The sequence below is a fragment of the Pangasianodon hypophthalmus genome, chromosome 8 (genome assembly GCF_027358585.1).
Source record: "Pangasianodon hypophthalmus isolate fPanHyp1 chromosome 8, fPanHyp1.pri, whole genome shotgun sequence".
Classification (NCBI taxonomy): Eukaryota; Metazoa; Chordata; class Actinopteri; order Siluriformes; family Pangasiidae; genus Pangasianodon; species Pangasianodon hypophthalmus.
In genome coordinates this window covers 2,673,946-2,698,712 of record NC_069717.1, presented here as the reverse complement: position 1 = coordinate 2,698,712, position 24,767 = coordinate 2,673,946, and the positions used below count along the sequence as shown (strand labels likewise).

General features: G+C 40.9%; 1 protein-coding gene across 1 annotated transcript in view; it reads right to left on the bottom strand.

The window, feature by feature from the left end:
- Positions 1–23,390, bottom strand: part of notch2 (notch receptor 2) — an 83,591-nt gene extending 60,201 nt beyond the window's left edge. The window contains 2 exon segments of the mRNA XM_034306697.2: positions 1,301–1,382; positions 23,012–23,390. Of these exon segments, the coding sequence (XP_034162588.2) occupies positions 1,301–1,382; positions 23,012–23,084 (155 nt within the window). The 5' untranslated portion in view covers positions 23,085–23,390.
- Between the last annotated feature and the right edge of the window lie 1,377 nt (positions 23,391–24,767).

Below are 24,767 nucleotides of genomic sequence, written 5' to 3'. Positions count from 1 at the left end.
CCATCTCTCCACCTACCCATCCGTCTATCAATGCATTAATACAGCCCTCCACCTATTTATCCATCGACTCATCCATCGATCCCATCGTATCTAATAATGTACTTTCTCTATATATAATTATTCTGTCTATCCGTCTACCTAAAAGCTCTGGAAACAGTAATCGTGTCTGTGAGCGTGTGTGTGAGAGTGTGTGAGAGTGTGTGAGCGTGTGAGAGCGTGAGAGTGTGTGAGAGTGTGTGAGAGCGTGTGAGTGTGTGTGAGCGTGTGAGAGAGTGTGTGAGAGCGTGTGAGAGTGTGTGTGAGAGCGTGTGAGAGCGTGTGTGAGCGTGTGTGCGTTTGAGAGCGTGTGAGAGCGTGTGTGCGTTTGAGAGCGTGTGAGAGCGTGTAAGAGTGTGTGAGAGCGTGTGAGAGCGTGTGTGAGCGTGTGTGCGTTTGAGAGCGTGTGAGAGCGTGTGAGAGCGTGTGAGAGCGTGTGTGAGAGAGTGAGAGTGTGTGAGAGTGTGTGAGTGTGTGAGCGTGTGAGAGCGTGTGAGAGAGTGTGTGAGAGCGTGTGAGAGAGTGTGTGAGAGCGTGTGAGAGCGTGTGAGTGTGTGTGAGCGTGTGAGAGAGTGTGAGCGTGTGAGAGTGTGTGTGAGAGCGTGTGAGTGTGTGTAAGTGTGTGTGAGAGCGTGTGAGTGTGTGTAAGTGTGTGAGAGCGTGTGAGAGCGTGTGAGTGTGTGTGTGTGAGCGTGTGAGAGCGTGTGAGAGCGTGTGTGAGAGAGTGAGAGTGTGTGAGAGTGTGTGAGTGTGTGTGTGAGAGCGTGTGTGAGCGTGTGTGCGTTTGAGAGTGTGTGAGAGTGTGTGTGAGAGCGTGTGAGAGAGTGTGTGAGTGTGTGTGTGTGAGCGTGTGTGAGCGTGTGAGAGCGTGTGAGAGCGTGTGAGAGTGTGTGAGAGTGTGTGAGTGAGCGTGTGAGAGCGTGTGTGAGAGAGTGAGAGTGTGTGAGTGTGTGTGTGAGAGCGTGTGTGAGCGTGTGTGCGTTTGAGAGTGTGTGAGAGTGTGTGAGAGCGTGTGAGAGAGTGTGTGAGTGTGTGTGTGTGTGAGCGTGAGAGCGTGTGAGAGCGTGTGAGAGCGTGTGAGAGTGTGTGAGTGTGTGTGTGTGAGCGTGTGAGAGCGTGTGAGAGCGTGTGTGAGAGAGTGAGAGTGTGTGTGAGTGTGTGAGAGTGTGTGTGTGAGCGTGTGAGAGAGTGTGTGAGCCGTGAGTTCTCCGGTGGTTGGTGAAAATGTCAGCGGTGTTGAGGGGAAGCTGAGCGTTTCTCTTACCTGCAGTATCCCGTTCCGTTGGCGTAGGTGACACAGCTCGCATTGTTCACGCACGGATTCACGAGATCCACGCACTGCAGCGCTGCGAAACAACAGACAAGAGACCGAGCAGCGTTACACTCACTCACTAAATCACTCACGTATGAAGTACAGATACAATAAAAATCAACCCAAAAAAAAAAAAAAAAAATACAAATCAAGTCTCTTTTATGTAAACGTTTCCAAATCCAGTTCCAGTGCCAGTTTTAATTGGAATCAGAATTAAAAGATATAAAATGAATATTTTCTCATGTTCTTGTTATTGGTTACTTTGGTACAAAATGTACTTCATCAGCCAACGTTTTTTTTTTTCCCGCTCATCACGTCCATGATACTTCAAATACCCAGCATGCATTGCGCAAAAACGCCAAACAATTACAAGAAATCTCTATCAAAAACCTCTAAAACTAATTTCTGGCCACGTTTTTCCTTCTTAAAATTTTCAGCTCAAATATATGTACCAAAAAAAAAAAAAAAAAAAAAAAGTATTCACAACCTTTCTCTAGAGTCAACCTCGCTATTTGTTATAACAACGATTTGAAAACAATTAGCAAAATTGTAGAAAACTAATAAAATCAGTAGAAAACTAATAAAATAAAAATAATACAAATTCGTTTTCGACGTGCGCAGATGTGTAAATGCTGTTTTGGCGTTCGATTGTCGCGTGGAAAACGTAGCTTTCCGTCATCTTAAAAACGCTAACGCGTGACTGTCACGTGATCGCCACAATTCTAAGATGGCGGAAAGTAAAGCAGGTGTTTAATTCCTTGTTTGAGCGCTCTGTATAGTACGCAAGTGACGCGCAAGAAAGCGCGTTTTACGCTCATGTTCTCAACAACAACACAACCGTCGTGGACCGTAAACTCACCGAAAATGAAAATGCTAATATGACCGAAATGTAAAAAATAGCATTTTCCACTTTTACCCCAATCAAACAATCCACTCCTAAGTATCCGCCCAAGTAGGCTTTTAAATTTACTTCAGCCGTCAGACCCCTGAGTGAGACGCGTCACTCTGACGTCAGCCACGACTCATGGGTGCAACATCAAAGCGGGAGACTGATGACGCTAAAGACTCCTTCCATAAACGTAGGATTAGGGTTAGACGTAAAAACAAAACGAAGAAAAAAAAAAAAGTCACCACATCAATTGTTACGATTATACTTTTTTACTTTTTATTTGGCTAAACAACTCCACTTCTTTTTTTTTTTCAATTAGTCTTAGGTGACGTGGCGCACCCGCCGTCCAAGTCCCTGCCTATGAGCTGTTACTATAGAAACGGTAACGTATCAGAGCGAGCGCATTAATATTAACCTAATGTTCATGTTACAGCCAGAACTACTTTCCTAAATAATGCACACCAATCAGATTCGAGCATTCAACCGCGCTCTGGTATAATCCACAGTAATAAGTGGATAACAGTTTAGCTAACATCACTCTGATTATTAAATAAAACTCCTGACAGATTCGTCAGTCAGATCATACTCGAGTCAGGTCAGGTTGCTTGCGCATCTCTTTTTGTTTACAAACACTAATGATGTCTATATGCGTCACCATTAGGGGATTTCACTAGTCTGCAGGCAAGCGGGCGTGCTGAGGGGGAGGGGTTTGTTTTCTTTTTGTGCATTTTACAAAAATTATATTATATCTGCTCCTAAAACATCTCTAGAAGGACTGAACTTTCCAACTGCGCTTTAAAACCGCAACTAAGCGACACTAAGTGTGATATTTGCATAAGTGTTCTCTATGTATCTTTAACATTTAAAAAATTTTCCGGCATTTTGGCTGACATGTTCCGAGTTCACACTTCCCTCTCAGACATCAGATCAGGCAGGTCATATGATTTCAAAGCAGCGCAGACACTCTAAGACACGCTACATCTCCACACAGGAAGTGTGTTCAGCGCTAATACTCACTTCCTGCACTTTGACCAAAAAAAAAAAAAAAAAAAAAAGAAAAAAGAAAAGAAAAAAACCGACTCGTGTTTGAGCTCAAAGACAATGAGGTCGCGCCGGGCGCCCGGCCAGCGTCTAACAACTGGGTTTGATCAACTGTGAAACGGGCTTAATAATTATAATAATAATGGCAGATTCATAACAACGTCCTTTTTTTTCTTTCTGGATCTTTCAGTTCAACGAGAAATAAAACGTTCAATTGAGAAAGCTAGGGGGGAGTGCATGAAGGGAAGTATTCTTATGAGCAAACTCAAAAGATACAAAAGCAAAAGATACAAAGCTAGAAAGTTTCGGGACTGCAGTTGGGCTTTTTGCTTGATAGACAAAAACACACACGGCTCATAACCATGTTTATAACCCATATAAACCAGAAACGGTGATTTTATCATCACCTCAACATCTCTTCTCTCTCTCTCTCTCTCTCTCTCTCTCTCTTTCGAGGATGATTAATCCAGTTACTGTAAGCCTTATTTGCTTAAAAAAAAAAAAAAAAAAACAAGCCAGCAGCCTACAAAAGCTTTGAAACGCCGTCCTGTCGTCAAACTCGCTTTTGTGCTGGAATCTGGTGTGAAACGAAAAGGCTGGGGCGTAGCACGTTTGGCGGCGGTTCTGGTGGGAAACCTGTCGGCGAGGGCTGGTTGAGCCGTGTGAGAAACACAGCACACGCTGAGATTCAGAGAAAGAACAGAGGGAGGGAGGGAGGGAGGGAGGGAGAGAGAGAGGGAAAGCAGGGTGCTCGAGATGGTGAAGAGTCAAGAGCACTCAAGAAAGGAGGACGAGAGAGAGAGAGAGAGAGAGAGAGAAGGAGAGAGAGTGAGAGAGTCTCTAAGGGGGGAAACTATGCAAGGATAATTAAAAACAGACTCAAAGACTTATGAAAGACAGAAAACAAGGTTGAGGAGTCAGAAATTTATAAAAGACAGAGAGAGAACAGAGAGAGAGAGAGAGAGAGAGAGAGAGAGAGAGAGAGAGAGAGAGAGAGGCAGAGCCTGACTGGTTTGACGAGCTCTCGATACAAACACGGTCTCTGTGCCAGAGGAGATGATCTCACAGGATTCAGGGGCGGGTCGCCGCTAATTACTCCGTTTCCATCTCTATCTGAGGATTTTCTCACTCGGAGAGGAGGACAGCTGATGATCGAATCGGAAATGGTGGAAGCGCCACGTCTCTTTCTTCCTAGAGATCCGTCACAAGCAAAAGTGTAGCGCTGGAACGAATCCTAACAACTTTTCTATCAAAAAAAAGTAACAATCATATAGAAAATGTAAAAAAAAAAATAAATAAAATGCTTGAGATTGTTTGAAATGGATGAAATTTTCTACGTGCTGGGGGTCGGCAAACTGCCAGCAAAAAAAACAAAAAACTATTATTAAAATATTATCAATAATAATAATATACTTGTTTATTATGCATTAAAAATTGTAGTAAACGTAGTTTAGTTTTTATATTAACAAAAATAACATTTACAAAAAATTTTTACAATTTTAAACATACACTCTTTATGCACTACAAGGAAAATCAACCGCTCCGAATTGTAGCCGTGAACGAATCACTAACGGTTAAGTGTTAAAAGTTAACGGCCGTGTTTTCAGTCGCTTTTAGTCGCTTTCTCGACTCTAATCATGGTTATCATGAACTGATAACAATTTATAGCAATCAAACGCCAAGCAAAACTTTTGCCTCGGTGCTTTCGCATTTAAGTGTTTCGAGGATAAACGAGTGTCTGTGAATGAGTGGGGTTCAGTAAAGTCATCGATGGCCGTCATTAACATGCGGGTGACAAAACCAACGCGAGACATCTCCTTCGTTTATAACACGTCTCACATCGCACACGCCAGAGATGTAAACATAAACATACCATAAAAGAGTGAGGAGGGAAGGAATCTTCAGAAGAAGGAGGAGAAAAAGAGATAAAGGAAAAGAAAAAGGAAAAATGAAAGCGTGTGGGAGAAAGAAAGAAAGAAAGAAAGAAAAAAGGAAAGAAAGAAACTGAAATTTTTGGAAGTGCCACGTTATCCGAGTTTCGTTTACAGAATTCAGAAAGAAGGAAATCAAGAGAAGATTGAAGGAGAAAAAAAGGAAAGAAAAGGAAAGAAAAGAAAAGAATGAGAAATGTTAAGTAAAACAGTGAGGGGAGAAATGAAAGATAAACAGAGAAAGAGGAGGACAAGAGAGAGAGAGAGAGAGAGAGAGAGGAAAGCAGCAAAGAAAGAAAGGAAAAGAAAGTGAAGGGGAAAGAGAAAGGGAAATGAAGTGAAAGAGAGAAAAAAAAGAAAGGAAAGAAAGGAGGAGAATGGGAGATGAAAGAGTGTAAGGAAAGCTCTTTGATAAGACTAAAATTACGTACGTTTATTACATTATTCTTTCTCTTTCTCTGCTACCACCACCGCGCTGCACATTTTACAAAAAATTAAAAAAATAAAATAAAAAAATAAAGTTTCTGAGTTTTGTGCTTACAGTCTGGTGAACATGATAATGAATCCTGTCCTCACTGGATCATTTTTATTATATTTATTATATTTTAACTAAATATTATTGGGCCAAAATGGACGTATGCATTCTACGATATTTCATTTAGAACTGCCTGTTTTATTTTCAGTGCAGTTTAAAAAAAAAAAACTTACATTCTACATTTTAATATAAACAAACTGAATGCATTTGTATCTGCATTTTTCTCTCGAATATTCACGCATAATTAATTTGTCCAAGCGTCCGAGAATTTTATTATCTTTCAACTGTTCCTCTTAGTAATTTCTCCTGGTATTTATTTACTTTACTGCATCTGGGTTTCTCATTTACTTCCTCCCTCCTTCCTTCCCTCCCTCCACCCATCCATCCATCTCTCTCTCTCTCTCTCTCTCTCTCTCTCTCTCTCTCTCTCTCTGGGTGGGAATTTCTAAGATTCAGGTTCAGCAATAATGTGTCCAGATGTGGAACGCTAAAAAAATATTTTTAAAAAAAACTCATGTTTGTCCCTAAATCATCCAGAAAAGATATTTATTTCATCCGTGTGTGTGTGTGTGTGAGTGTGTTTGTGTGTGAGTGTGTGTGTGAGAGTGTGTATGAGTGTGTGTGTGTGAGAGTGTGTGTGAGAGTGTGTATGAGTGTGTGTGTGTGAGTGTGTGTGAGTGTGTGTGAGAGAGAAAAAGAAAGATAGCGAGAGAAAATCGTGGGAGCAAGCGTACATATGTGTGTGTGTGTGCGTGTGTGTGTGCGTGTGTGTGTGTGCGTGTGTGTGTGTGCGTTTGTGCGTGTGTGTGTGCGTGTGTGTGTGTGTGTTGGCACTCGTCGGTTTGGGTGTATGCTCTGTAGCATCACTAAAAACAGCTGCTCATGAAATGGAAAGGAAGAGAAAGAAAGAAAAAAGGGAACAGTTTGGTTTTCTCTCTGCAGGTTTCCAGATGAGGGATTTTATTTGAGAGAGAAAAAAAAAAAGTTTAATCTGATTTTTATCTTTTATCTGAAGCTTTAAGCTGATTTGTCGGTAATATTTTTACATTTTGAATTGAATTAAATTAATTGTCATGGGGAATTGAAAAAAGAAAAAAAAAAAAGTTGAGTGTCATGTGACCGAATACTAGTAACCAAAAAAAAAAAAAAAAAAAAAGATCATGTGATCAGTTGCTTCATGTCTTTGCCTTTTTTTTTTTTTTTTATTTTAATTTTATTTTTATAGCTCGATCAGTCGAGGACGGTGGGGAAAGTCTGGGAAGTCCAGGAAGTTACATACAGAAACCCAGGAAACTCGGGATGTCGCGTGTGGAGCACCACTTCTCTTTAATAAAGAAAAAAACTTACACAGCAGAAGTTTTGTGCAGGAAATGACGTCACAACTCAAAAAAAAAAAAAAAAAAAAAAGGCGACCTGACGGAAACCGGGCTGCCAGCTTTCACTAGCCTGCGTCTTACTGTTCATTAGTTAACAAAGAAAACGAGGGAAAACAAATTCATTCATATTTTTTTTTAAATTATAAATAATAACTAAATAACTATACATTACAAAATAAATTATTAAAAGCTTATTATTTTAAATATTCGGTTATAAATTCATTTAATAGATTTTTCTAAAAAAAAAAAAAAATCTAAAAAACAAATATCTGTGAATTAATTTTTTAAAAAGATAAAGATATCTATGATACAGGATTTATTAATTCTTATTTAATAGTGAAATAAATTTTTTTTTTAAAAATTACATATTACAATTAAACTTTGCTAATTCTTACCAGAATTTTTTTTTTTGTTTTGAGGATTTTTTTTTATTGACATTCATGTAAGCAAATGAGGCTTCAATAAATTATTAAATATTAACATTAATTTAAATATACATAAATTTGCATACTTAATAAAATATAATACTTAATTTCAATGATGTTAGAACTAAAGCACTTTCCAGAGGAAGATTTTAGCAAAAAAAATTGCTAAGAAATGTATTTCTTTTTTATTGGAATGCAGTATATATATGTTATTTTTCAGTATAAAATGCCACGTGAATGCAGTAATCATCCCATATTTGATCTTTGTGAACGTGGAAATCTTTTAGAAACTGAGATTTTTTGGTTACGAACATGGAAAAAAAATATTTTGAGGAAAAAAAAAAAGGTTTTAAAAATACACGATGTGGTTTCACGTGTTTCCAGTGTAAGCAAGTGTGGTTTAAAAGGTTTATAAAGGAAATTGACGTGTTCGTCTTAACAGGAAACACGCGTCTCAGAGATATACGACGTGACGTGATCGTGAAGTGGGCGGAGCTTAAAGCCTTCTTCAAAGTTCCAGATGAAGTGAACGGACAAAATGGTGGACTGAGAAACGTGTTTTAGTGCAGCAGGATGAAAGAGGACATGAACTCATTAATCCACAAATCTGACATGACCAAAAGTTGTTGTTTCTACCATCATGTTTCTACTTATTAAGAGATTAGATTAGATTTAGAGATTAGATTAGATTAGATTAGATTAATGTTAAAGATGGATAGAAATAAAATTAAAATTTTTTTTTTAAAAAACATACCAACACATGGCATGACAATGTGTTTTTAATTAAAGGTCTTCGGTAATGAGGGAAATATAACACTGGAGTGCAAATTCCCCAGATTTCAACACACACACGCGCGCACACACACACACACACACACACACACACACACACACACACACACACACAGATTCCAGCTGGGACACAGCTGCAGGTCTTGCCATCAGCCTGAAACCGCTGCATCATCTTCATATGATACCCACAATGCCCTGGGGAAGTGTGTGTGTGTGTGTGTGTGTGTGTGTGTGTGCGCATGCTTATATGTGTGTGTGTGTCTCTCTCTCTCTTTCTCCCCTCAAGTAAACACTCCGTATTGGCATGGCCATGTTTATTTGGGTTCATTTAAGATCACATTTATTTACATTCATTTATTTATTTTATTATCTCTCTCTCTCTCTCTCTCTCTCACACCTATTAGTTCGGTTTGCTTTGTTTTCTTTCTGTACATAATTCAACAACTTCTGAAAACATATACGCAAAACTCCTTCGTTCATTGGCCAAAAAATGCACTCTATAGCCAAAAGTATGTGCACCCCTGACCATCATACCCATATGTGGTTCCTCCTCAAACAGTTACCACAAAGGTGGAAGAACACAATTGTACAGAGTGTCTTTGTGTGCTGCAGCATTACAGTTTCCCTTCACTGGAACTAAGAGACTCAAACCTGTTCCAGCATGACAATGCCCCTGTGCACAAAGCGAGCTCCATGAAGACATGGTGTGTGAAGGTTGGAGTGGAAGAACTCGAGTGTCCTGCACAGAGCCCTGACCTCAACCCCACTGAACACCTTTGGGATGAACTGGAACACCGACTGAACCCCAGACCTCCTCGACATCTCAACATCAGCGCCTGATCTCACTAATGCTCTTGTAGCTGAATGAACACAAATCCCCACAGCCACGCTCCAACATCTAGTGGAAAGACTTCGCAGAAGAGTGGAGCTTATTATAACAGCAAACACAGGGGAATAAATCTGGAATGGGATGGTCAGGTGTCTACATACTTTTGGTCATATAGTGTATGTCAGATCCAATCTATTGCCAATCCAGAGGTTGAGACCAGTATCGGCGCTGATACACGTATTTAGTAAAAGATTGGTAAATCACTAACGGATGGTAACATCACCTTTAGGATGAACGTATTATATTGAATGAATATAACATGAACATGTTACCAGATATATATATATATATATATATATATATATATATATATATATATATATATATATATATATATATAAATGGCTTGTTTAAGTCATTGTGTTTTACTTCCACATGCGGCGTTTATTTTATTTTCCGTCCTTTATGCACTGTGGCTTATTTTAGCAGCTCTATGTAAAAATGTCATCCACATCCCAAATCACACAGCATGTTTGGTTCACTTCCTGTATTTGGGTCGACCCAGGATCAACTCGCTTTCTCACTGCAAAGTTCAATGGGAACCGAGTTTTTGGTCCACACCCAAGTGAGACTGCTGGCTTCTCACCTGCGGACGCAAAATCACATCTGGCATTAACATGCGTCCAGAGTGATCAGGTGGTCAGTGGACAGCGCGAAGTGTGAGTGGTGTGAGTGAGGTCAAACGGTCAGGGACGCATGTGACCACGTTACGTCTGTAGTGTGAACGAAGGACCAGCTAATCGACTGCATCATCGCTATTAATAATAATAAAAAATAAAATAAAATGACTGTATAACATCAGAGACCAAAGCAGCTGTTTTTCATAGATTCATTCATCATCTCATCGAGCATTCATTTATAAGTTTTGTTAGCAGACCGTGCGCTTAAAATGTTTCAAACTGTCCGTACATTTCCCTTTTTCTCCCTCTCTCTCTCTCTCTCACACACACACACACACACACACACACACACACACACACACTCTCCCTCGTCTGTCTGTCTGACCGCAGGTGCACTAATAGTGACAGAAAGAGGAAAAAAAAAAAAAAAAACCTGTGCGCAAATACACAAGCAAGCGCACATTACTGCCGAGTGAAAAGAGGATCTGGCCCAAGTCCACGCTGAACCGGAGAGAGGAAGTTGTTCATGCTGGAACAGGAAGTCACTGCATTTCCTGAAGTAGCTCTACTACAGCCTTCTTCCTGCGTTTAACTACTGCATTAAGGAAACTATAATACATAACATCCTTTAACACAACATGACACAACACAACACACGGCCCTGCTTTATTTACAGCCTGAGCGTGAAAAACACAGAGCAGGAAAAGCAGAAAGCAGCGTGATGAGGTTAATGACGGGTCGCGTCTCTTTAGAGAAGAACGAGCTTCGCTAATTAGCTTTAAATCCCCAGCTGAAGAGCATTCCAGTGACACTTTCACTCACGAGATGAAGAATGAGCTTTTACACAGCTCGCTTTTACTCAGTGAAGAGGACGTCCCTCACACCAACACACACACACACACACACACACACACAGAGGGAGAAAGACTTCCATCACATCATCACACAGAGGAAGAGAGATATATCAATGTTCTTTTCAACCTACACACAACACTCTCCAACACACACTCTCCAACACACATCAAAGTTCTCTTCAACCTACAACGACACACAACACACAACCTACACACACTCTCCAACACACACTCTCCAACACACACTCTCCAACACACACCAATGTATGCTAAACCAACACTGTTCTTCAACACACCCATGTTTTTTTAACAGAGACCAGCATCCACTACTAACTTTCAACATTCTCTAACCAACACACACATGCACCCGCACGCACACACACACACACCCACGCGCACACACACACACCCGCTCGCGCACACACACACACACACACCCGCGCACACACACACCACCAATTTCTATTTTCCATACAGACAACAACAATCACTGACACCTTCATTGACACCAAAACTGACCACCAACCTCCAACACACACCATCCAACGCCAACATGCTCCAACACACACCATCTAACGCCAACATGCTCCAACACACACCATCTAACGCCAACATGCTCCAACACACACCATCCAACGCCAACATGCTCCAACACACACCATCCAACGCCAACATGCTCCAACACACACCATCCAACGCCAACATGCTCCAACACACACCATCTAACGCCAACATGCTCCAACACACACCATCTAACGCCAACATGCTCCAACACACACCATCTAACGCCAACATGCTCCAACACACACCATCTAACGCCAACATGCTCCAACACACACCATCCAACGCCAACATGCTCCAACACACACCATCCAACGCCAACATGCTGCAACACACACCATCCAACGCCAACATGCTCCAACACACACCATCCAACGCCAACATGCTCCAACACACACCACCCAACGCCAACATGCTCCAACACACACCACCCAACGCCAACATGCTCCAACACACACCACCCAACGCCAACATGCTCCAACACACACCATCTAACGCCAACATGCTCCAACACACACCATCCAACGCCAACATGCTCCAACACACACCATCCAACGCCAACATGCTCCAACACACACCATCCAACGCCAACATGCTCCAACACACACCATCCAACGCCAACATGCTGCAACACACACCATCCAACGCCAACATGCTCCAACACACACCATCTAACGCCAACATGCTCCAACACACACCATCTAACGCCAACATGCTCCAACACACACCATCCAACGCCAACATGCTCCAACACACACCACCCAACGCCAACATGCTCCAACACACACCACCTAACGCCAACATGCTCCAACACACACCATCCAACGCCAACATGCTCCAACACACACCATCCAACGCCAACATGCTCCAACACACACCATCTAACGCCAACATGCTCCAACACACACCATCTAACGCCAACATGCTCCAACACACACCATCCAACGCCAACATGCTCCAACACACACCATCCAACGCCAACATGCTCCAACACACACCATCTAACGCCAACATGCTCCAACACACACCATCCAACGCCAACATGCTCCAACACACACCATCCAACGCCAACATGCTCCAACACACACCACCTAACGCCAACATGCTCCAACACACACCACCCAACGCCAACATGCTCCAACACACACCATCCAACGCCAACATGCTCCAACACACACCATCTAACGCCAACATGCTCCAACACACACCATCCAACGCCAACATGCTCCAACACACACCATCCAACGCCAACATGCTCCAACACACACCATCTAACGCCAACATGCTCCAACACACACCATCCAACGCCAACATGCTCCAACACACACCATCCAACGCCAACATGCTCCAACACACACCATCTAACGCCAACATGCTCCAACACACACCATCTAACGCCAACATGCTCCAACACACACCATCCAACGCCAACATGCTCCAACACACACCATCCAACGCCAACATGCTCCAACACACACCATCTAACGCCAACATGCTCCAACACACACCATCCAACGCCAACATGCTCCAACACACACCATCTAACGCCAACATGCTCCAACACACACCATCTAACGCCAACATGCTCCAACACACACCATCCAACGCCAACTTGCTCCAACACACACCATCCAACGCCAACATGCTCCAACACACACCATCCAACGCCAACATGCTCCAACACACACCATCTAACGCCAACATGCTCCAACACACACAACACACACCATCCAACGCCAACATGCTCCAACACACACCATCCAACGCCAACATGCTGCAACACACACCATCCAACGCCAACATGCTCCAACACACACCATCCAACGCCAACATGCTCCAACGCCAACATGCTCCAACACACACCATCTAACGCCAACTTGCTGCAACACACACCATCCAACGCCAACATGCTCCAACACACACCATCCAACGCCAACATGCTCCAACACACACCATCCAACGCCAACATGCTCCAACACACACCATCTAACGCCAACATGCTCCAACACACACCATCCAACGCCAACATGCTCCAACACACACCATCCAACGCCAACATGCTCCAACACACACCATCTAACGCCAACATGCTCCAACACACACAACACACACCATCCAACGCCAACATGCTCCAACACACACCATCCAACGCCAACATGCTGCAACACACACCATCCAACGCCAACATGCTCCAACACACACCATCTAACGCCAACATGCTCCAACAGACACCATCCAACGCCAACATGCTCCAACACACACCATCCAACGCCAACATGCTCCAACACACACCATCCAACGCCAACATGCTCCAACACACACCATCCAACGCCAACATGCTCCAACACACACCATCCAACGCCAACATGCTCCAACACACACCATCCAACGCCAACATGCTCCAACACACACCATCTAACGCCAACATGCTCCAACACACACCATCTAACGCCAACATGCTGCAACACACACCATCTAACGCCAACATGCTCCAACACACACCATCCAACGCCAACATGCTCCAACACACACCATCCAACGCCAACATGCTCCAACACACACCATCTAACGCCAACATGCTCCAACACACACCATCTAACGCCAACATGCTGCAACACACACCATCTAACGCCAACTTGCTGCAACACACACCATCTAACGCCAACATGCTCCAACACACACCATCTAACGCCAACATGCTCCAACGCCAACTTGCTGCAACACACACCATCTAACGCCAACATGCTCCAACACACACCATCTAACGCCAACATGCTCCAACACACACCATCCAACGCCAACATGCTCCAACACACACCATCCAACGCCAACATGCTCCAACACACACCATCCAACGCCAACATGCTCCAACACACACCATCCAACGCCAACATGCTCCAACACACACCATCTAACGCCAACATGCTCCAACACACACCATCTAACGCCAACATGCTTCAACGCCAACATTCTGATGTTACTTGGCATCAATATATTCCGGTTAAATCACTGACAAACTTACAAATACCCAATAAACCGGCGTGAACGTATGAAAACATGCTAGAAAAAACTTCCCAAGAATCACACACGGATATAAAACTCACAAATCCCGTGTTTTGTGTTGGATTTTGAGTCTGTGTAGATCAGGACTTAAGGATCAACCATGGAATATGATACGAGTCCATAATCCTCACACTTGTCCGCTTATGTTTAGACTTTATTTAAACGAAGATCTGTAATCGTGAAAAGATTTTAAACACACAGACACACAGCTCTAAAGCAGGAATGTGAAGCATTTTAATTCTGTGTTAATTCGCTAACCTGCTCAGCAGGACAAACTCAAGCCCCCTCGCCTTAATCTCCGGATTTTAACAAGCCCAAACATCTCTCTCTCTCTCTCTCTCTCTCTTTTCTCTCTCTCTCTCTCTCTCTCTTTTCTCTCTCTCTCTCTCTCCCCTACAGCCTGGTAGCACTTAGCCTCAATTTCCAGACGACAATTTCACCATTTTGGAAAAGGGCAGTGTTTTTTTTCACCCACACAATGAGCCTTTTTTTCCACCTCCTAGCAACTGAAATGACCACGAGGCACAAGCGCTTCTCAACCTCTTCAAGAAATAAAAAACAGACCACGTATCTCGCTTTAGCTCAAAATTTAAACTGTCTCATCGTTAAAAAATATTTTACACGTGTCTGGGAACAAACCAAACCACATTAATCGAGCGGTGGTTCCCAAAAGAAACCCCTTTGCCCTGGATATTTCGCTGGTTTTTTCCCAGCTAATCGCTCCTGATCCGAATAATCGGCTAATTAACCTGACGGTTCCAGAGCCGGAGCCGGTCGCGTTAGAGAAGCGGATAGAAGATTTTCCACAAAAGACACCGAGACGTCGAAACAGAAACAGAGAGACTGAGAGAAAGGAAGGTTTTAACTTTAATTATAACCCAGACCTGGAGAACCAGATCATTACGCAGCACTCTGACTTGTTTAGAGATTTTGCTATTTATTTCTTGAAGAGAAAAAAAAAAACAAAACATTTTGACCAGTTCTGAAGGGAACATAGTGGTTCAATATATAATCAAAAATAAACCTACAAAATAATTAGTTTGATAACTTTGTTTAATTTATTGCTGCAAAAATAAATTAACACTGAAAACGAGGAAAGATTTGTAAAAAAAAAAAAAAAAAAATACTAATAAATAAAATAATTCTGTAACAAATTTGAAGCGGTGGAAAACTTTATCAAATCCGCTTCCGGGTTTTGTGATTGTTATTGCTTTTAAAAATGTTATAAAATACATCACGATACTCCGATATCTCAGAAAAGTGTATCGCGATCGATCGATATTTAAAACAATATCAGTGTTGTATCGTCACAGGATAAAAGCTTAAAAACGCTGAAACGTGTTTAAAGTTGCTAAGTGGTTGCTATGCTATCCCAGTTGGTTGCTAGGGCGTTGCTAGGTTATTGCATTGCTAACCAAGTTGGTTGCTAGGATATTGTTCAGTGGTAGCTATTATATTCCAGTTGGTTGCTAGGGTGCTGCAAGATTACTGCATTGCTATTCCAGTTGGTTGCTAGGATACTGTTAGCGGGTAGCTATTATATTCCAGTTGGTTGCTAGGGCGCTGCTAGGTTATTGCACTGCTATTCCAGTTGGTTGCTAAGGCGTTGCTAGGTTATTGCACTGCTAACCAAGTTGGTTGCTAGGATATTTTTAGCTGGAAGCTATTATATTCCAGTTGTTTGCCAGGGTGCAGCTAAGTCGCTGCTTTGTTAACCAAGTTGGTTGCTAGGATATTGTAGCTAGGATATTGTTCAATATCAGTGTTGTATCGTCGCAGGATAAAAGCTTAAAAATGGTGAAACGTGTTTAAAGTTGCTAAGTGGTTGGTATGCTATCCCAGTTGGCTGCTCGGGCGTTGCTAGGTTATTGCATTGCTAACCAAGTTGGTTGCTAGGATATTGTTCAGTGGTAGCTATAATTTTCCAGCTGGTTGCTAGGTCGCTGCATTGCCAACCAAGTTGGTTGCTAGGATATTGTTCAGTGGTAGCCATTATATTCCAATTGGTTGCTAGGGTGCTGCTAGGTTACTGCATTGCTAACCAAGTTGGTTGCTAGGATATTGTTCAGTGGTAGCTATTATATTCCAGTTGGTTGCTAAGTCGCTGCTTTGCTAACCAAGTTGGTTGCTAGGATATTGTTAGGTGGCTGCTATGCTGTCCCAGCTGGTCGCTAGGGCGTTGCTATGTGGTTGCTATGCTATCCCAGCTGGTTGCTAGGACGTTGCTAGGTGGCTGCTATGGGGTCCCCGGTAGTTGCAGTGGTGTTTCTAGCAGGTTTCTATATGATCTCAGGATCACTGATCAATATGATCCCAGGTGGCTGGTAGGTTGTAGCTAGTCGATTGCTGAGGAAGCTCAGCCGGTTGCTAAGGTGTTGCCTGGTTGCTATCATAGTCGAGGTGGTTGCTAGGGGTTTTAGTAGATGGAGCAATGAAGGGTTTAATTGTCTTCAGGATACCTGAATAGAGAAAGGATCAAATCGTGTGAAAGTAGGATCATTTCCCACGTATTCCTATTGGGGGAAAAAAAAAAAAAAAACGCAAACTGGAGCGTTGCTACGCGGCAACCGTAATTCCGATCTTTCCCAAAAGCACAAGAAGAAGAAGATTATAACGTACAGTACTCTGGCGTGACAGACAGGAGTTATTGCCAAAACCCTGCTACTTAATAACAACAACATTTTTTTTGCAGGTTTTTGCAGGTTTGGATAAACAAAAAGTTTTGTTTTGTTTTGTTTTTTTTTTCTACACTTAACCTTGCGCTTGCTTCTTGGAGTATTTCAGTGTTTTCTTTCTAACCTCATTCAACTGATCGACTTCTTACAAAACCATTAAAACCATTACAGACGAATAAATACGAGTAAAAGTGTGAAATACAGGCTGCGTGGTTATTATGCACACGTTATTGGTCTTAGATTGGATTCTGACTCATTTAGATCAAACCACATGAAAACAAAATAAATCTAAAGGCTCTGTAGTAAGAGACGACGCGACTGAAACACGCCAGCTCAACCTCTCTGCAAAAACAACATCTTGTTTTTCCTCTCTCTCGCTCTGCTCTCGTAGTACGTCGCTCTGTTTTTCACCCAGCAGTCCTCCATTCCAGTCATGTGACGTCTGAAAGCTCAAGCCACCTTCAAACACTTTATTTGGGCAAATAGTCATATTTACACTGTCGTTAAAAGCACCCAGTCATCGCCGCTCCCCACACACACACACACATATACACACAGACACACACACACACACACTTATGTTTGTGCGTTCTGCTTTCGTGACCTCTGAAGCAACACTTCTACTCGACAGTCATGAGCCTTTCGCGTGTCCGCCAAGTTAAAAAAAAAAAAAAAAGTCCCAGAAACCGCTCAGTGTGAAGAGACAATCGACATCTAATCACACGAGGTGATTCTTACTGAAACCACTAAACCATGTGGCAAGGCTGAACAATGAGCACTTAACACAGGAAAACTAACAAGCAACACCACATGCGTAGCAGTGTTTATTTATTTATATACATTATATACATATATACATATATACATATAGAAATTCAATATAAGTTGTTTATACACTGCTTCTAACGTTTCACACGTACTCGCTCATCCTGCTGCTGCTGCTCCTGCTCTTCAGCATCAGCGTTCACTTTCGACTTACGATTCTTTACCATTCTCGATTCTGATTGGTCAGGAGCTGTTGATTCGTTTTCCATATCAGCAGCTCTAAACGTAGTGCTGGCTCGTTTTAAATGCGGTATCGTTTCTATGGTTACAGCGACAAACACTTTCGCTTATTTCGATCCCTCAGCGAAGACACGTTTTCGCACCGACGTCATTCTTGTCCCCGACACTTTTCCTTTTTGCTATAGAGATGATGAAAGTGTTCGATGTTTTAAAAATAACATGACGACAGTTTTCAGAATATTATACGACCTATATTTACAATATTAATTATTTTATATATACATATATACATATACATATAACGTGTATATAAATAACACACGCACACAGTGTATAAACATAGATATATATATATATATATCTTTGATACTATCAGTAACTACACAGTGGCCAATTTTAGAGAAGTACTGCTGTGTCCAAATTTATCGCAGTGTTGATGGTAGAGGAGGGACGATATGTCAAAAATATCATATCACGATACTTTCACAATACTTTTACAATGTATTATTATAAACTATATAAGTTTGATAACAGACTACCAACACAATAATGAAAAATTGTGATGACACTTTATTTAATATCTACAAAAATAAATGACGAAACTGAAACAGGAGGGAAAGAAATTTGTAATAATTCTAATAAAATAAAATAAAAAAACTTTTATAGCGTTAAATAGAGATAGCGCAATATCACTTTTTCTTGCCCGATACGATTTTTATTTCTTTAGAAAATACTAAGCTTAAAAATGTTTTTTTCCACTTATATATTTTCACACAAAAATCACTTATGTTGTAAATTTGACAAATATACTAAGGTATAAATAAAATAAAATCAATCCTAACAAAAGAAAAATGTACATCTTTACATATAAACCTAAAAATTGCGAAAATAGATTTCTTTTCCAAATCCGATTCCAACCTTTGTGGTCCGATATCTGATACGTTTTCTCCGATATCCGATCCACCATTTTGTGCTGGTGTCGAGTCGATACTTATATTAAAGATTGAAAAAAGTTTGTTTTAAAAATGTAACGTCAAATCAGCGACTCATGATCAGACTTTGATCCATCGGTACTAGTGATCTATCTCAGAAAAGTGTATCATGACATGGGATTGTTTATCACGGTATCGTAACTGTACGTCGTCGTATCACCCAGCCTTACGCGATGAAAACGCTTTTCAATCTGAGGAAAAAGACGAGTTCAGGAACGGCGTCTCGGGTATTCCCGGATGTTCAGGCGTGTAGGCCGGCGCTCCATAATCGTCCCGTTGTGTTTGGCGCAGTGGGAGAACTCGCATTTCACACCCCGCAAGATCTGCGTTTTTCCAAAGCCGGGACAAAGGAGTGACTTTTTCACTGCACACACACCAGAGTAAATACATACACACACACACACACACACACACACACACACAAGCGAGCGGAGGCCCACGCCGGGCAATGTCGTGTGCCGGCAAACAGAGAGGCCGAGATAAAGAGAAGAAGGAAGAAAAAAAAAAAAGAACATGGCTTTGAGTTTTACCTCTGGGGAGGAAATCTAATACCGCGCAGCAAGAAGCAACAGAGTGTGCAGAATACAATGGGTAGGGTTCAGTGCTGAGAGTGTGTGTGTGTGTGCGTGTGTGTGTGTGTGTGTGTGTGTGTGTGTGTATGTGAGTGAGGAATGTGAAACACCAACAGCAGCATTCCAGCTGCGTCTGCATCGCCTAGCTTTCCACACGCCAAATAGTTTGGAATCTAAATCACAAATCACACACAACATCCCATAATAATAACAACAACAACAACAACAACGACACTACAGTACAAAACGTGTGTAAACGTGAGCGCCGCGTGACGTCGCCCGTGTCCTCAGACGAGACAAGAAAAACACAAAACCAACCAGCAGGGGAGTGGAAACTAAACTCTACAGCGAGACACACACGACTCAGAAAAAAGTCTGCAGAGGAAATGGAGCCTTTTTTTTTTTTTTTTTTTTTTTTTTTAAACGCCGCCTCTGAAACAGTTACTAAAATGTCTCCTTTTTATACACAATTAAACAAACAAATCAACCTTTTGTCCGTTGAATATGTAAATAATTATGTCTATAGTTGATCTGGTACATTTGTCGAGTCAAGGAACATTTACATACCACCACACACACACACACACACACACACACACACACACACACACGGTTTTAACAATCATTGTGAGCTATTTTCATTTCCACTGACTTGTGCATAACCTCAGCAACCAAAAGCTACTTGATCTTTATTTCCCCACAACAAGGTCTAAATAATATATCGTGGCATGTCGTGTTTATAAAAAGGTTAAAACATCAGACATTGTTTGAAACGAATCATTTACAAATCAAGCAGAAATGTTTTTAAATAAATTCGTACACATTTCCACCTTTACGATTATGAAATCTACACATTTACTAAAGACCGTGTAATAACACAATACTGATAACGATAAATGACATCACGCTACGCTTTATAAACTTTTCTCAGAGCAACACTTGCTACTTTAAAGTTTATTTTTGTCTCGGTTGTTAGATTTCTTTTCCTAGTCCGCATTCCTTACGAATATTGTAATGTTTTATTTGGCCGCTGTTTTGCTGGCAGTTTGTTGCTAAACATCATAAACTAAAGTATTCTTATACACGTCACGATACGCGACTCCTGTCCAGTTTACTCTGGTTTTAGTTTATTTAAAATGTCTTTTTATGATGATACGATATCGATATTGTGATACACGACACGAGTATCGCAGGCTGATACGTAAATAACGCTTTTCTTTTTTATTCTGCTGGCGTTTGTAGCTAAATATCAAAAATTTAAATACTGTAACAGACAACACAGTGTTGAAATGTGTTGAAGTATCACAATATGATACTCTTGACAAAATTGCCCCTCTCTCTCTCTCTCTCTATATATATATATATATATATATGTACAAACACACACACACACACACACACACACACACACACACACACACACACTGTGTGTTGCATAAATATTTACCCCCTCCAACCTGCAACTGAAATGAATTTAACTGATATTTTTACCATTTGTCTAACATTTGAAGCTGTGAAATATTTGCCTAATGCGATGCAAAGCTTAATTAAACACAAAAGCAGACGTTTATCGTTTGCATAAGTATTCACCCCCCTCCATCAGAACCACGTTTGGCTCCGAGTCGTCTGAGACACGTCTAAATCAGCTTTGCACATCTGGATCCTGATACTTTCGCCCAAAATTACTCGAGATCTGGCAGATTGGATGGAAACCGCTGGTGAAGAGCAATTTTTTTTCAAGTCTTCACACAGTTTTTCAATCGGATTGAGGCCTGAGATCGGACCGGACCTTTCAGGGTCTTGGTTTGCTCTAAAGGGGGGGTGAATACTTTTGCGACGCATTTTATACCTATATAGGAAGAGTCTAAACTTCTTGTTTTCACTCAAAGAAGAGACAAGATGGTCACTTTTTTGCCCTCGTCCTTTACAAGAGTGTCCTTTTTTCCTTCGCACTAAATAGTCCAGCTTACACACACACACACACACACACGTTTGCACGTGTTACTATCTTTGCTCTGTATTGTCTTGTGTAACTCAATAATGCTGTTCAACCTTAAAGCAAAAATCTAACTTGTGACCTTCAACAGCGTCCAAGATTCATTTTGTATTTTTTTTTTAATTAAATTTTCTTAAAACTTCTTTCCACGGACACGTTGGTCTTATTTTCACTTCGGTTATCAGACACCCAGAATCCCTTTCGACGACCTGCTCATGGTGGTGCCAGTGGGATTTCAACCTTCACTTCATCTCGTATCTAAAGACAGCGATGCGGCGGCGCTTTAGTCCTTCAGTCCGTCCAGCTCTCTCACCTCCTCATCTGTACGCTCTGCTCAAACGCTTCAGCTTCCAAAAGCGACAACGTTCCCGCTACGTCCTCGCGTAGATCGCTAACTAGCCGCGTCGACTCTCTTCTTCTTCGATTAGCTGCATTGCATTCTGGGTTTTCTGAGTTTTTTCTGCACCACTAACACCAAAACCTGATTTCATTATTAGGAAATGTTTTGTTTGTTTTTTTCGTCTGCTAATGAACGCCATTGTAACTGTGCTGGAGATAAAAATGTCAGCCAACCTCAACAAACTCTAACTTCTCACAGGAACAAAACAGGAAAATACAGACAACATCGGGCAAGAAATTAGCACCGGAAGCACTAATCATAAACATTTTAATATAATATAAACATGTCCTGTGTTTCAGGGAGGAGTTTAACTTCAACACCAACCTCAGGAACCAAAATCGCTTTTAATTATTCAGATATAAACTCTTTACATATATATATATACATATATACACACACACACACACACACACACACACACACCCCAGCAGTCATGCTTTGTAAATGCAGACCAACATCTGGGCAGCGGTGGTTAGAAAGATTGAGAAAAGAAAACAACAACAACAACAACAACAACAACAAAAACACCACATACCACACTGAAATACTCAGCTTTATTATAGCTATTTTTATATATAGAAATGTCAAAATAAATACATAGTTAGATGTCTAACTTTCTAATTTTGAAGTTCCTCAGGTTTAGGATTTGCTAGTGAAAAGTGTGATATGTAAAGAGTTATTTCAAGCTGTAAAATAAAATGCTAAAATAAACTTTCATTTTTAACTATAATTCAAAAGCATGAGTAAGTAGTGTCTATTTTATATATATATATATATATATATATATATATATATATATATATATAGGGAGAGAGAGAGAGTATTGTGTTTGTGTTATGAGTTGTTAGATAGTATTAAAAATCATCACTTTTTATAGTAATATGCAAATGAGTTATGTAAATTGTATACTGTACAAGTGAGACGCAGCACACAGGCGCTCGTCCACTGAGAGAGATGACGATGATGCTCACCTTAAAGATGCATTAAACCAACAAAAACACATCTCCAGACTTTAAACAAGCATCTAAAACGAAACAAATAACCTACCATATGAAAGATGAATACAGGAAAAGGTGAAGAAAATGACTTTGCCCGAAGATATACCGGGAAATCGGCCCATATTTTTCTGTGAGAAATCCTCATAAGCGTCGCGAGCGCGAGGCGAGCTCTACCTCAAGACTAACGTTTAACTCAATAAATGAGGGGAAAAAAAACACCTAATGTTCAACTTATTGACCCTGAAAGTTCAAAAACTGTCTCTGAAATCGCGTCGAAACCCTCTTTCGTTCTCACGGTCTCCGGTTCGAGCGGGTAAATCCATAAAAATTGAGATTTTTACAACTTTTTTTTCCGTCCATGAAGTGACTCGGAGGTAACTCTGAGCTTCTCTCGCGCTCGCGCTCGCTCTCTTCCCTCGAGCCGGACGCGTCACTCCACCTAAAGTCTCAGAGGAGCAGTATCCTTCCGCGCGAAGTTTACAGCAGGGACTATACTGAGTCAAATATCGTGACTTTTTTTACTAAACGGAGCTATTTTAAGCACAGAATATTACTCGTCTGAGGTAAAACCGCGACTACATTGCGTTTAAACACCTTCTTCAACCGCTTGATCTGTTAAATACACCTTTTTTGTTTTGCATCATACCAAAGACCACGGCGGAGGAATTTTTTTTACTTATTTTCAACTCCGACCAAATCTGCATACTAGCGTACTAAACAGTAGGCTAGGTCACACCGCGGCTCCGCCATAGTTCTCCTACGTGACGTACTGTTTAGTAGGCTAGTATGCTGTAGGGACTTAGCCCTTTTCTATGACTCAAATATAACGTGAAATTTTCACCCCCTGTTGACGGGATTTAATAAAAGAAAAAAAAAGACGCCACCCACCATTTCTCCGAATAATTTTAAAACAAATTATTTGTGTATGTAGCTGTTAAAAATTCCCAGATCATTTCATTTCATTACAAATCTAAAAGACTCATTAGAAAACAAATGATGTTACAAAGATTTTCCAAAGCTAACATGCTAGTAGCATATGCATAAACTAGCATGTTTTATATTATTATTTTTTTCTTTATAATTATATACATATTAATATATACTAGATGTTCTAGCAATTGTGGGTTTCTTTAAACAAATAAACCTCATTTTGGGTGTACATATTGTTAAAAGTATGATAATTTGAAGCCTAAAATGTGTTTAGATAGCAATGATAGCAAAGGTTAAGTAAATAGTGTTTATGCTAAATTAGCAGGTAAATATTTATTACCCATCCTAAATAAATACGTAAATAGATTAACAATCACACAGATGTTACAGTATGTAGTATATGTAAATAAGTAATATATAAGTCATTATATAATATTTGCATTTTGGAGGAGAGAAAATGTGTTGCTAACTCTTCTAACATTTTCAACATCATTAAGTAGTCTGGAAGTATTTGCATGTGGTAAATAACAGCACAGCCATGTAACATCTGGTTAATTTAATAGCTTTAAAACAAAAGATGCTCTAAATAAACACATTAAACTTCCTTTTGGTGTTCAGTATTCAAATGCCCTCTGGGAGACTTCACACTGAATAGATCTCATTAACACTACAGAGCTCTTGTGGGGTCCGACACCCTGCTAACTTTCTAAATTAACACGGGCCAGGCTTAAATTAGAGACATTTAATGGGAGATTTTTGTCACATAGAAATTTGTTGAGCTACAAATTATACATTGGGTACCATTGTTGAGAGGATCACATACAAAACATTAACACACTGAAGCTTAACCTAAACATTTTAACCTAAACGTCATT